General features: G+C 32.6%; 1 protein-coding gene across 1 annotated transcript; it reads right to left on the bottom strand.

The window, feature by feature from the left end:
* Window positions 1-1,203: 1,203 nt before the first annotated feature.
* Window positions 1,204-3,782, bottom strand: LOC125836020 (gibberellin 2-beta-dioxygenase-like). Its single transcript, XM_049515115.1, has 3 exons — window positions 3,358-3,782; window positions 2,094-2,448; window positions 1,204-1,497 (listed from the first exon to the last, which is right to left on the bottom strand). The coding sequence occupies exons 1-3, from the start codon at window positions 3,780-3,782 to the stop codon at window positions 1,204-1,206; spliced, it is 1,074 nt and encodes a 357-aa protein (XP_049371072.1).
* Between the last annotated feature and the right edge of the window lie 10,473 nt (window positions 3,783-14,255).

Below are 14,255 nucleotides of genomic sequence, written 5' to 3'. Positions count from 1 at the left end.
ATTTACATAAGAGAATCCATCCATTATCTTCAGTTTTCAATCCGCTTTTGTACCAACTATTTTTCTACATATTCAAAATATGTAATGAGTTTAAAACATCCCTATAACAAGGTGAACTATATAATTATATATAAGAGATGAGGCGATAATATAGTTGAATATCAATGACACCCTTCACCATTTTGATTTTGACTTAGCAAAAGAAATTATAAGAATGGATATTTAATTTGTATGCTTTTACAGCATAATCTCAACTTTTACCGCATAATTTCAAGGAGTTACAGTGTTTTCTCTTCTTTTCTTTTTTTTTATATTCACATTTAAGATTACCAATTTTATCTAGGAACAATATTTGAATGTAGTAAAAACTCCAATTTTATCTAGGGAAATATTGAGTTTATAGGAAACTATACTATATAGACAACTGACAACCTCCTGAAAACATCCAAGTATGATGATTATGATGTGTTTGGTATCGATGGAAATGTTTTCTAAGAAATAAATTATTATTATTTTTATATTTGATTGATTAAATTTAAGAAAATACTTATTAAAAAAACTTCTTAAAAATAAGAAAAATAACATTTATAGTGAAAATAAAAAATAAGTTTCATTAATAGCATTATTTATTGATTGTCTCCACCTCATTCTCCAATAAACCTTCATTAACCTGACAATTATTATAAGTATTTATTCGCAGCCGCAAAATTTGGAGTTGAATCTATAAATATTTTATCTGCAACCGCTTCAAATCTAAAGCTAGCATTTAAATTAAAAATCAACATCAAGTCCTTGCTATTTGAACAAAACACAAACTAAAGCGAAATATTACAAAGTGCAACATAATAAGATGGTCCTTAGACTATATATAACTTGCGCAAACAAAGAAGTTAATCAATCAAAATTGAGACCGGAAGAAGAGCCTTATATCATTTTGACATGATGTAAATAATTTTAAAAAAAAAGCTCCACATTATCTACACAAACAGAGAAAAATTTAAAAAAAATGTCACAAGCTTTTGCTAAAAGTATACAAAGAAGTGACACGATAACAATTACATGGCATTTTATTATACAATCATAGTTCTTTAAATTAAAAACACAAGACGATGAAACAAAACAAGAAAAATCTTGGTTTTTACAATCTTGGACTTCCAACCAAAACCAAAATCTTTCCAAACTTGTCTATTGGATGACAAAATCCTACAGTATGATTTTTCCTAAATTTGGCAATTTTTTAGCATATGGTACTATCATATTCTTTTCAAAGAGTCCTAGCCTATCAGCACTCAACTTTGTCATGTAGGTAGATTTCTTGTATTCATGCCATGTAAATTCCTTGTACAAACTTTCTTCCCCTTCTTCCATTAAAGATGATAAAGGCAGTATTTTTTCATTCAAAGGAGGCCCACCAAAATAAATCATTGACAATCTTGACCTTACACTGTTTGCCAAGACTCTATGTTTTACACTCTTAAACCTTCCATTAGTCAGTACCTGCCATAAAAACATACACAAACAAATTAAAATTAATTAACCACAAATTTCCAATTTGAGAAAAATAACCCCTAATTAATAAGGATCATTTAGTTTGTTATGTACCATTTAAGTTATATACCTATAGATTATTCCTATTTGCACAATCAATAGTTTTTGAAAAATTGGAGAAACTAAGTAGGCAAATCTGAAAAATGATACTACTAGTTTTTGGTCATGTATGGACAAATTAAATGTGGATGTTTTTATCATGAAATTTGAAAATTGGAGAAACAAAAACTATTTTATTTTTCAAATTTTGCAACAAAACATGGCCGTTACGCCTGCCTACGTACTTTTTTTTTTTATAAGTGAAAAAAAAATATTAAACTGTTTAACCATGAAAATAAAGTGGAGTTGTTTTAAACTTTTTGTGAGTAAATTAGAGTGGAAAAAACGTAAAGAACACCTTTTTGTTGTTATTTAAATTTTTGAAAATTATGAAAGTAGAATTCTAAAATTTTATTTCAACGCCAGACAAAAGTGGAAACTTTTCATGTGTACACAATCCAAAAAAAAATCACATGAAAAATGTTGTTACTAGTAATAATTATTACCTGCAGGGAATCTCCAACAATGATGAAAAATGAGTGCTCATCAGGTGGAACTGAGACCCATGTACCATCTTTAAGTGATATTTGAAGTCCAGTTGTGTTATTAGACCTTATAACAGATATAACTTGTGGATCTGTATGCTCACCAAAACCAATAAAATTTCTACCACCTTTCAAATATGCTTCAATTTCTGTGCATGGTGGATAATGGTTTACCCTAAAACAAGAGTCACTCTTTTCATCCTTTAGCATCCTACTCAGCACATTTTTTGGCTCAATCTTCAAACCATCTGCCATCTTTTCTAGCACAACACATGCTATATTTCTAACTGCTGCCACATATTCGTTCAGAGCATACCTGCACAATATAAACACAAAAACGTTAAAAAAAATAAGTGAGAACACTATTGATTCTTCTGAGTTTAAAAAAGAGTATATAGACAAAGAAAAAAAACAATGAAATTGCCTCTTTTTCTTAATATAATGGTTTCACTTGTAGAATCGAAGAAGGTGGTAGAAGTATGGACGGTATTTAATTAGTTGAAATTGAAAAAAAAAAAAATAGTAGTAGTATAATTTGGGTGAAATTGAAAATAAAAATATTTGAAAGTTTTTACTTGAAAATGTCAATTTTTGTGAGTGAAAATCTTTATCTTGAAATTATGCTAGACAAGTTTTTAAATATTTAATTGATATTAATTTCAAATACTTTAACCAAATATTTTCGAGCCCTTTAACTCGATAACGACTACTCATGATCAAAGAATAAAAATATTAATCTCAAAAAAACATATCATTTTTTTTCTCAAATATAAAAATTTAAATCACATGTGTAAATATATGACTTTAAAACAACAAGTTAATCCAATCAATCTTACTTTTATACTAGAAAAGGTCACCAATATTCAGAATATTTACTGAAAAAGTGTAGTCGGTGACATAGATTTGCCAACGACAATATCCGTGAACCAAAAATAGCAAATATTTATGTAATAGAGAAATATTGTTAGACATGTACTTAAAAATACTAAAAGGTCTCCTTCTATTTCAATTTAGGTAACACAATAGAAATTTCTAAAGAATATTGTGAATTCAGATATAGAACTTTGAAATAAAATTTATATATATTTAAAAACCATCTAAAAATTATAATAAAAAAGTATATAAATAAATTTCGATAAAAAAAAAAAAAGACACAAAAATTGAAATAGAGAAGTATATATAATAAAACATCACATTAATTGAGAAATTCATAGAAATTAATTACCAGAAAAGGTGAGGAGTTCCAGGAATGGTAACGGATTTCTCAGAAACGAATCCATCGTTTACAGCCAACAAAATATATTCAACCCAACCGACATCGCCGTTTGATCCAATTCTCTTGTTGCCATAACCATAAGGATTAGCAGGACCAGCTTTGTCCTTGTCACACTGTGGTAAATCAAAGAACTTGACCGCATCACGTTCCAATTTAATCATCGTGTCATCAGAAACACCATGATTGACGATCTTAAAGAATCCGAATTCTTCACATGCTTTTGTAATAAGGAATTTAGCTTTAGGATCTAACATGTCAATCACTGGAATAACGCTATTATTATTAATATCACTGAAATGGAGATCAGAGGTAGATTTGCATGTTCTATATAAGTTTGAAGAATTCTGAAGAATTGGTTGAGATGAAACCACCATATTTGAGAGGATCAAAAACAATTTTTTTTTTGTTATTGTTGTTGTAATGCATGAGAACAAAGGTAGAAGGCGTTACAAACTATATATAGTGTACAAAGGAAAGCCATCTGGGGGCTTAGTGACAGATGTTCTCATCTATTTGCTACGCAGTTTATGCCATCTGGACTTCACTTTCTTTTTTTTTAATAATTGTCATTTAAAAAAAAATAGAGCAATAAAGAGTACAAAAAAGTTTTTTTTTTAGATACTGTCAAGTAAATGTTGTTAGTCCAATACTCCCCGTCTAATAATACTTGTTCACTATACTATTTTGATATTTTAATAATATTTGTCCATTTTATGAAATCAATAGATAATTTTACCTTTAGTTCTTAATTTACTCATATCATTAATTATAGTTATTTTTTTATTATATTTTTCAAGACATAATATTTATTATATTCAAAGGGTGATATAAATTAATCTTCTATTTATAATTTCTTAAAAGGTGTACAAAGTTAATAGTGAACAAGTATTGTTGGATAGAGCGAGTAATGTATTTTATTTTATTTATTTTGGTCATGGTAGTCTAGTAACATTGAAGGCGTGTAATGTAGACCAAAAATAAATCTTGTAAGGGGTTGGTTAATTATTGATTACGTAGACATTAGATGTAGTGCTTGTGTGAGCATGGATTTAAAATATCTTATTTTTTTGTTTTAATTTATTTGATATAAATGAAATTTGGATTGAACTAAAAAAATTTATATGCTTTTTAAATTGTTAATTATGATTTATGAGTATGATTAATAGTTCGTTTTACAAATTTTTACAGAATATATGTTACCTTTTTTGTGTCAGTTTATGTGGTACAAATGAATTTGAGAGTCAATTAAATATTTTATATGTCTTTATTTAGATATTTTAAGTTATTAATTATTGTAATTTATAATACATTAAATAATTTTTACATAATATTGTTACTCTCTTTATCCCAATTTATATGGTATAAATAGAAGTTTGAAAGTTAACTAAATCTTCAACATATTTTAATTGTTAATTATTGTAATTTGTAATAATTTTTAATTCATTCTGTACTCATATAAATCAATACAATAAAAATCATAATGGAGAAAAAATAAAAATTATCAAACTATCCTCAACGTACGAACAAACATGTTAGTGAAATCATGTTTGCTTGTAGCCTCTTCTAATAAGTAGTAGCATGTAATTTAATTTCACTAACACGTTTCGGATAAATAATAAAAAAATTAAGTGGTTAATTAGATAAGAAAACATATTATAGCTTTACTAATAATGCAACATGTAGTCGGCCACATAAAAAAAAATTAACCCATACCTAAAGTTTCATTTGTTTGGCAATTTAAAGATATAATATTAGTAATAAATTGAGATTTTTTTTTGTTAACGTGTGTTGTATTAGTTGCAGAAATAAACTAATCTCTAATATTAACTTTATCACAATTTAAAATAAGGACTCGTGAGGGATAGAGAGATAAGAGTCCTAAAAAAAGCTTTATTGAAATTCTACAATAAAAAAAAAGTAAAGTTTTCTCTATTTTTGGGAATGACCAAAAATTCAAAATCTCCATCAACTATCATTTACTGCACAATATGAACTAAATTCATCTTCGAATACGAAAATAATGTAATACTAATCTCAAGGTTATAATTACGAAAGAATACTCTTGGCACTAATAAATGATTAAAGAGCGAGTCTAAGAGTTAAAAAAAGATCCATAATAAATAAATAAGTTATAAGTGTTGGGATCATAAGAATTACCAACTCGCAAGCTCTAGTCAATGAAATCTTTGTTAATGTTACATGTGTTCTCTGTAAAAGAAAAATAGTAGGAAGTGAGACACAAGCTTATTGAGTTACTTAACCAAATCATATTTTAAGGGGACAAGTCAGAAAGCTAGCTATTATGATACTCTTGAGATCATGAAATTAAAAAAGAAATTACAATAATACTCAATCTTGTCTGCTTCATGGAAGCAAAATCATTTTAACACCTCAGTAATAAACTCACTAACTATTGTCATATCAAATCTTATATTTATGAAATTTTCATGTACAATCTTCTACTTTAAGAAACGACTAATAACAGTGAATCCCTTATAAAGGAGTAAAATATTCATATCAATAGATTCTTACGTAAGGGAGATCTGATATAATATGTTAGTTCTATCTTTTCACTAGCAAATGTTGTAACAATAATATATAAATATAAGGTGCACCAGGTCTAACAGATTCTTTGTTAACTACGTGATCCATCAAATTTACTCCCATTTACACTTTTTTTTTTTATAAACAGTAGGTACTTGTATGCAGTGGCGGATATAGGATTTTAATGTTGTGGGTGCTCCATTAGCTCTATCAATCACAAAATAAGTTACAAATTTAACATTTTTCATAAGAAAGACAATCATATTTAAATATGATAGCGAAAAAAATCAATAAAAATTATATTTTGGATTATTTTTTTTTTAAAAAGGAAGATGACAGATTTTTCTATAAAATTTTGTTTAGTAAAATTTAGCAAAAGACAGTTTGTGAAAGGAAAAAAAACAAACAGCATTAGGGAGAAAAATAAATAAAATAAACAATTCAGCAAAATAAATTAAGAGAAAGAAAAGACAGAATAGTTGGATTTTAAACCAAAAGTAAAGTGCCGAAGGGGAATCGATCCGTGGCAGACAACCGAGAAGCAACCTTGAGAACCCACCTACAACCATCAGACCAACCAAACCATTTGTTTCATGGGTGCTCACCTTTAACTTTTATACAATTTTTCTTAATTTCAACATAAATATATATAGTTGATACAAAATTAATGGGTGCTCGAGCACCCGAAAAGTACCAGGTGGGTCCGCCCTTGCTTGTATGAAAATATTTTCAAGATAGAACATGGCATTAAAGTTCTAATCAAATCTTGTTATATAGAACTATAACAAAACACTTTTCAAGAAACTCATTTCTCAAGTAAGTGAAAAAAATTTCAATAATGATAACTATTTCTCAATTAACAATAAACATGTACCAGAGGGGCTGTGGCCCCAGCAGTGTGCCAGAAAGTGCTCCCAGTAACTTAGGGGCTGGCGCCCCGGGCCAGGAACGCGCCCGGGTCGTCTGTCCCCACCCATTTTTCATCGTTTAGCCCGTCTGAGTCCTTCTAAAGAGTATTAACACTTCCTATCACATCTAACTACTCTAAATGACTTCTAAACATCTAGAAATCATCCGTAAACACGTATTATAACCTTGAATCCATAAATTCAAATTCAAGGAAAGTTAAGAGCCAAGTCTAGAGAGTTCTTAGAGGTTTTCAAAAGTCTTTTACAATCATTCTAAATATGTTTTAAAGACTTAAGCATTGAGTTGAGTAAGAGTAAGAGTAAAGTTCATTTCTTCAAAAGATTATACGGGAACTAAGTATTCCCAACAATTAAAATATTTTCACATTTAAACAAGAGAGGAAACACCAATTTCCAAGAGAGATTTTAAGATAGTTTTTTGAGTAATAATCTCAAAACCATAGAAAGAGTTATGTTTTTAAACATATGAGTTGAGTATATTTTGGGAGTAGTATTGAGCACCGATATGGGGACGAGTTCATAATAACTCAAGTCTCCATAAACCATGTAGCCATCGTGGGTAGAAAGGGTCATACTTTTTAGATGATTCCTTTATGCTTTTTAGCATAGATTAGTGTATCTACTTAGTTGAGGCATTCTATATCCGGGCAAGTTATAGGACAGTTTTGGCAGCGTGGGCGAGACGTTGTATCATTACATAGCTCATAGTGATGGTTGTTGATTAGAGAAACTCTCACAGAAGTATGTTTCTTTATTATATATATTGAGTTGTTATTGTATTTTTAATACATTGAGTTGCTACCTATTGTTTAAATGCTTTATATAAACTGCATCTTTTACTGTTGTTTACTTATGAATTGAGCTAAGTATCCATAAGTAGAGTAAAGCTGATGTAAGTGTTTCTTTCAGAATTCAGGTCAAGCTTATGTCATGTTTAGTTTTCCCATCGCATGCTCGTAATTCAATATACTGATACCATTTGTCCTGCATCATTTTATGATGCAAATACAGGTAATCAAGATCAGCATCCATGCCTTGTTGATCCACTCGAGCACTCAGAGTCAGTTACTGAACCTCCTTGCTTTCCGGAGGATCCTTTTTTTACATTGGTTTTAGCATTTTCAGTTGTTAGGATGATCAGGGGTCTTGTCCCGACATCCCTCATAGTTTAGAGGCTTCATAGACAGTTAGTTATTTGTTCTTTAGTCTTTCCATTTTCAGTTGTTTATGTTAAGACTTGAGTTGCCACTTTGGCTAAGTTGAATGTCTATTTCTAAAACATTCTAAGTTTAGTTTGAGACAGTTGAGTTTATATTGCATTTGAATTCTCTTATTAATGCTTAAAATCTTCCGCTGAGAGTCCAGCCAGGCCAAGAGTTCGCTTGGGGCCAATAATGGTTCTCGAGTGCCAGTCCTGCACAGGGTGTAGGCTCGGGGCGTGACATGTCTGTTAAGAACGTTTGTGTCTTTTTGGAAAAAGAAGTGTTTGTTCAGAAGGAACAAGTCCCTTCTGAGCGACTTTACCATTACACGAATTTTCAAACAATTTTATTACGTGAAATTAATGTGTTAATTAATTAATTAACATTCTGAATTAATTTTAAGAAAAAGAAAATTAATTAATGAGATTTATTAGATAAATTTTGCATATAAAATTTATCAATCAATCACATCATTTGACAAAATCAAAGCCAAAGTTGAGGCCGAGCGAGCGACGATGACGGCGCGAGGGGGCACTTTCTACTTAACCTTTTAAGAGATAAAGGATGTGTTTCCTAATATAAGGACAAACCTTTTCTTTTTCTACCAATACGGGAGAACTAACTTTTCATTTTCCCTCCAGATTGGTTCCCCCACATTACTCAATTTCTCATTTATTCCTATTTCCCATTCACTCTTTTCTTAAACTCAACAATCCCCCACATTAAGGGGAATTACTATCATTAAAAAATATCCATGAAAAACTTGTGTGTCTCGTAAGTAAGAATTAATTGTATCTGGATAAGTAGGTTTCTCTTTGAACTTTTCGTAGTAAACATATATGGGATATACTCAGTGAATTGGTAGATTTGATACCTGATGAGTCCACAATTTGGACTCATTTAGGCTTTTTGGATAGATTTAGTGTCCTAAAATGCTTATTTTGTGCTAATAACTTATGTAAAATCCTTGTTTTCCAGGTAGTTGGATTGAGGAACAAAGCATGGACACTAATGGGAAAAAAGGAACAAGGCAGTTGAAAGAACGAAGAAAAGAAGGCATGTTGATCGCCTAATCCATTAGGCGAGTCGCTGAATGACTATTACCTCGCCTAAAGTTCCAGTGTACCAACCCTGAAGGAGAAAATCAAGTCGACGAGAGAAAGAAGCAGTCGGCAATTCGCCGAACGGTTCCGCGATGCAGTGTTGGATTGCCCAAAGTTACAGAACTTGAGGATGCTGAAGGCCAAAGCAAAAAGGCGATGAAATTAACCAAAGGGTGGATCACCGAGTTGATCGACGATCCCGACTTACTACATCGAATGGTCCTTCACAGCATATTTTTGGCGACTATAAATACATTTTTGAATTCTTAGTTTAGTATCAATTTTCATAATATAGAATTTTTGAGTTAGAACTCTGAGTTTTGGAGACAACTTTTCCTTAGCTTTGAAGAATTGAAGTTTTCCATTTTTGAGAAATTGGAAGTGGGTCTTTGAGATTCTTCAATTTTGATCTTTGTAAAGACGAAATTAATCTTACCAGTTGATGGAAACACAATTTGGTAACGATTTCTATATTTTTATGATGTCTAGCTAAAACCCCAATTCTTGGGGTGTGATTATGGGTTGATTTAGTTTATGGGTATGGTTAATTGATAGTTTAAATGTTGTTTAAAAATGATTTCAATCAGTAATTGTGGTTTAATTTAAAGGGTTGTAGTTGCAAATGCAACTCTACCTTCGTGTTTTTGGCTTGCTCGCGAGAGAGATTTTAAATCCAAGATTACTGAATTGATGGTCCGTGGGTATTGGGTTGTCATGGGTTCAGCTCGAGAGAGTGAATCCTAAACCCTTTTCCACACATTCATCTCGAGAGAGTGAATGGACTAAAGTGTATGCTTTTCTTATTTGCTGCTTGTTGGTGTTCGTGAGAAACCAACTTTATTCGGGGTAAATTGTTTGAGAGAAAGTTTATCCCCACTAAAGTCTAGCTTATTCATTGATTTACAACTATTTACTATTAGTTGCAATCACCCATTTGTCTACCTTAGCCTATAATCCAATCACATCCCAAGAATCCGTCTCATTACTTGTTAATTCATGTTATTTGTTGTTGTAGCTGATAATTAAAACCAAACCCTGTTATTTTACACTTGTGTCACCACTAATTTGAATTATGTTTTTATTCGTAAATATATACTCCTATGGTTGACTTGAACATATTCGTACTTTGCTCTTGATTCTTAAACACGTACCATTCCTTGTGGGATTCGACCCCAACTCATTTAGTTGGGTTATATTACTAAATAACGATCATTGACACTTAGTATTGGATGAAGTGTCCTGATACATGAAATCAAAATGGCGCCGCTGCTAGGGAGTGGTTATCACGACCCAAGGCTAACCCCTAGATGTGACATGACGTACTTTACCCCGAAGGGGTCTCATACAAGTCTCATAGCATTTCATTGCATTCCATAAGAGAAATAGTACGAAATTAAAACCATACAATCAAAAGTCTCATTTAAAACTCTTGAAAAAAACAAAACGGAAGTCTATTGTCTCACATGGCCATCTAAAAATAACATCTGAAACATTAGTAGGGACACGGCCCTTTACAATCGAAAAGTCTAACAATAGTCTTTTACATGAAAGAAATGGAAACATCAAGTACTTGTCCTCGATCTATGAGGACATACCACTTAGTCTTGGAGAATCTCAAATCCAAACTTCAACTAGAGAGAAAATAACTCACTAGCCGGAACCTACACTTGTAGTAAAACATGAAGAAGAATGGGTTAGCACAATTAAGTACTAAGTATGATAGCCATGAAAAAACCATGTTTAAAACGAACATTTTATTTGAAAGTCATGCTTTTATGCCATTTTGATAAAACTTCATGAACATAAGTATAAGAGACATAATATTCAAACATAACCAACATACAAGTCATTTCTTCACATTAGCACATAATCAACCATATAAACCATAACCTTTACTTTATGTCTTCACCTCAAGTAACCCTCAAGCTACACTTTGTGCAATGTATGGATAACATCCCATACCACCATCCACACTAAAGTACCACCTTAAGGTCACCAAAAGTGAACTTACCATTCAACCTTTCCATCTTTACACAATACTCATACATAAAACACATAAACCTTTCATAAGTCATATCATCACATAAGGACCATCACCTAGGACAACTCTAAGTCATACTTGTGTAATGTGCAAGTAGTATCACATACTACTACTCACACTAAGTACTCCTTTGAAGTCACCATAGGCAAGGCACATTCATACTCATTAATTCATAACAAGGAAGTAACTCATAATACAATCCAAGTATAGAAAACATCATCTCATTTAAACATATATAAGAGTCAACATTCTTTATTAGCTTCATTTAGGACACATTCATACATTAGCCATTAAGACTTAGAGAACTCACTATGACCCTCTCAAAGCCTACTCGTGCAATGCATGGATGGCATCCCATACTACCACCCACACTTCATAGATGTCATCAAGAAACCATAATGCATATATCACATGATGGGAATATGCACTAACCGACATAGACCATGAGAGCTAAATCATGGAATTCGGTGTCATATAGCCCCACACCGTAAAAAGATGGTCTACTTGCCTAAGGTAGGACCGGTAACATTCTAGCTTGGATGGAATTCACTAGCTAATATCCTATGTGGGCACATAGTTATGGGATAAGAAAAATGTTCATTGAAATCCGTCCTAACGTAGGGAGAACTTCCATCTTACCATATCCACTCGATGCTTAGCCTCCATTCCCATAGAGTAGTTCATTTTCATTAACATTAATGTACTTAAGAGGGCCACCAACATTAGACCTACCAACCCAAAGTACATTATACAAGAAAGGGCCACCACCATTAGGTCTACCGATTTGAGGTACATTAAGGATAGCTCATTGACTTTCCAAGAAGGGTGCCATAAACATAGGGTCAACCGATACAAGGTCATCATTTCACACATGAAAGGGACACCAAAATTAGGTCTGCCACTTCAACGTTTTAACATCACATTAGTTCCTAGACTCATCATGAAGGGCCACCAACATTAGGTCTACCGATCCAAGGTTTAGCCTAGAATACTTCAGCATTCATTCATTAATTCATTCATGAAAGGCTACCAATTTAAGACATTAAGTCAAGATACATTCATTATATAAGAATAGGATGCACAAGCCTACTAATTCAAGATATCACAATCACATTACTTCCATTTATACAAGAAAATGATGCCTAAGCCTACCAATTCAACATATACAATACATAGGAGAAAACCCTTCACATTAAATCATCATCATTCATGAGTGTTAATTGAGAATATGCTTTCACTCATAACACTATTACATTCTAAACATGATCATCATACTATCATTGAATTCACATACACATCCTTCACATCATAATCATACCTTAACCTTCATACCTTGCCTTTCAAGGCCATGGATCACCTTAACCCACACACCTTAGATCAATACAATTAGGCAAGATTGATAACATAATTTCAACATTCTATATCCTTATAAACATAACAATTCACATACTTCATAATCAATCAAATCCTATTCACAAATCACAACTTAAGAATTTCAGGGAAAATATGGGTTCAAGGAATAAATCATGTTAATTCATCTTTAAATCCACAACTCACTCATAATTCAATGCAGTAAAGCCTTTGAAAATAGTTTGGAATCGAATCCATGCATAGATTGAAAACTAGGGTTTTGGGAAAAACATTGGGGACTTGAAATCAACTTTGAAACAGGTTGCTTGAAAGAAACTAAGTCAAGGATGAAGACCACCATACCTTTTATTCAAGAATACCAAGAAAATCCCTTGAAAAAACTTGAAGATTTGACATTGAGAGCTTGAATCCTTTACTTCCAATGGAGGTTTCTAGAGAAAGAACTTTTGAGAAGAGAGGTGGGTTTGTATTTGGGTTTTGAACTAATCAATTGGAAAATAGAGTTTAATACTTTTAATACTCTTAAAATACCATAATTAACCCAAAATAACCGTCCCTCAACTTAATAGATCATAAAATAAATTTACCAAAACACTCTTGCCTTAGCCGAACCCAAGACAACTTTTACAGTGATGGACCACGGACCCAATCCATGGATAATGGATGGGTCCACAGACCATCCTGGCTGTCCATGGTTCATGGATAGGGCTTGTTCTTGAAGTCTTTGACCTACGGATCAAGACCACAAGGCGTGGATAGACCTACGCCGCGTAGGTCCCATCCGTGGTTCACCAAGTTGGGCTAGTTAGGGCAGTTTTGGGGAGGTTTGGGGGTTAGGCTTTAGGGTCCTCCTCAAGGACCCATAGGGTGGTCATTGGGGAGTCGTACCTTGACGTTAACCTCGAAACCCCTCAACCATAGCTCGGGATAACATCTTACACCCTGAAACCTCAAATCAACTCAAAGACACATTAGTTAGGCTCTAGTTTCACTTATTCGTTTTACGAGTCGTTACAGTGGTGTTGGTTGCTAATCTTTAGCTAAGATGAATTTTGTTCTTGTTAGTCATAGTTGAACTTACTTAATTTTAGTTTTGTTTTGCTTGTTTGCGTTGTGAAACAGGAAGTATGAGTGTGAACTGAAGCAATGGTAGCCAAGTAGGCCACCAAGATGACATTGGAAACTTCAACGATGTCAACGAGCCTAATGCTAATGACTCCCATCTTATGGGTGGAATTGGTCCCATTCTCTTACCTCCGACCGAAGGAAATGCGGTGTTCCATATTACAAGTACCATGTTACAACTCTTGCAATTAAAGGGGTTGTTCGGTGGTTTGGCTCATGAGGATCCCCATGAGCATATTAGAAACTTCGTGGATGTTTACAGACCATTCTCCTTCAAGAACATGTCCCAAGAGTCAGTCCAGTTGAGGTTGTTCCCATTCTCTTTGATGGGAGAAACATGTAAGTGGCTGGATGAATTTCACGTGAATCAATCACTTCGTGGGAGGAGCTGGTCACCGCATTTCAAGTGCGATTTTTCCCTTCTTCAAAGATGATGACTCTTCGAGACAACAATCAGAGCTTTAAGCGGTTGGAGGGTGAGCCAATTCATGAGACTTGGCTGCGATTCAAGAAGTTGGTGCTCCAATGTCTA

This window comes from Solanum verrucosum, unplaced genomic scaffold (genome assembly GCF_900185275.1).
Source record: "Solanum verrucosum unplaced genomic scaffold, falcon-dt-bn FXZP01000208.1, whole genome shotgun sequence".
Classification (NCBI taxonomy): Eukaryota; Viridiplantae; Streptophyta; class Magnoliopsida; order Solanales; family Solanaceae; genus Solanum; species Solanum verrucosum.
This window is presented reverse-complemented; position numbering and strand designations above follow the sequence as displayed.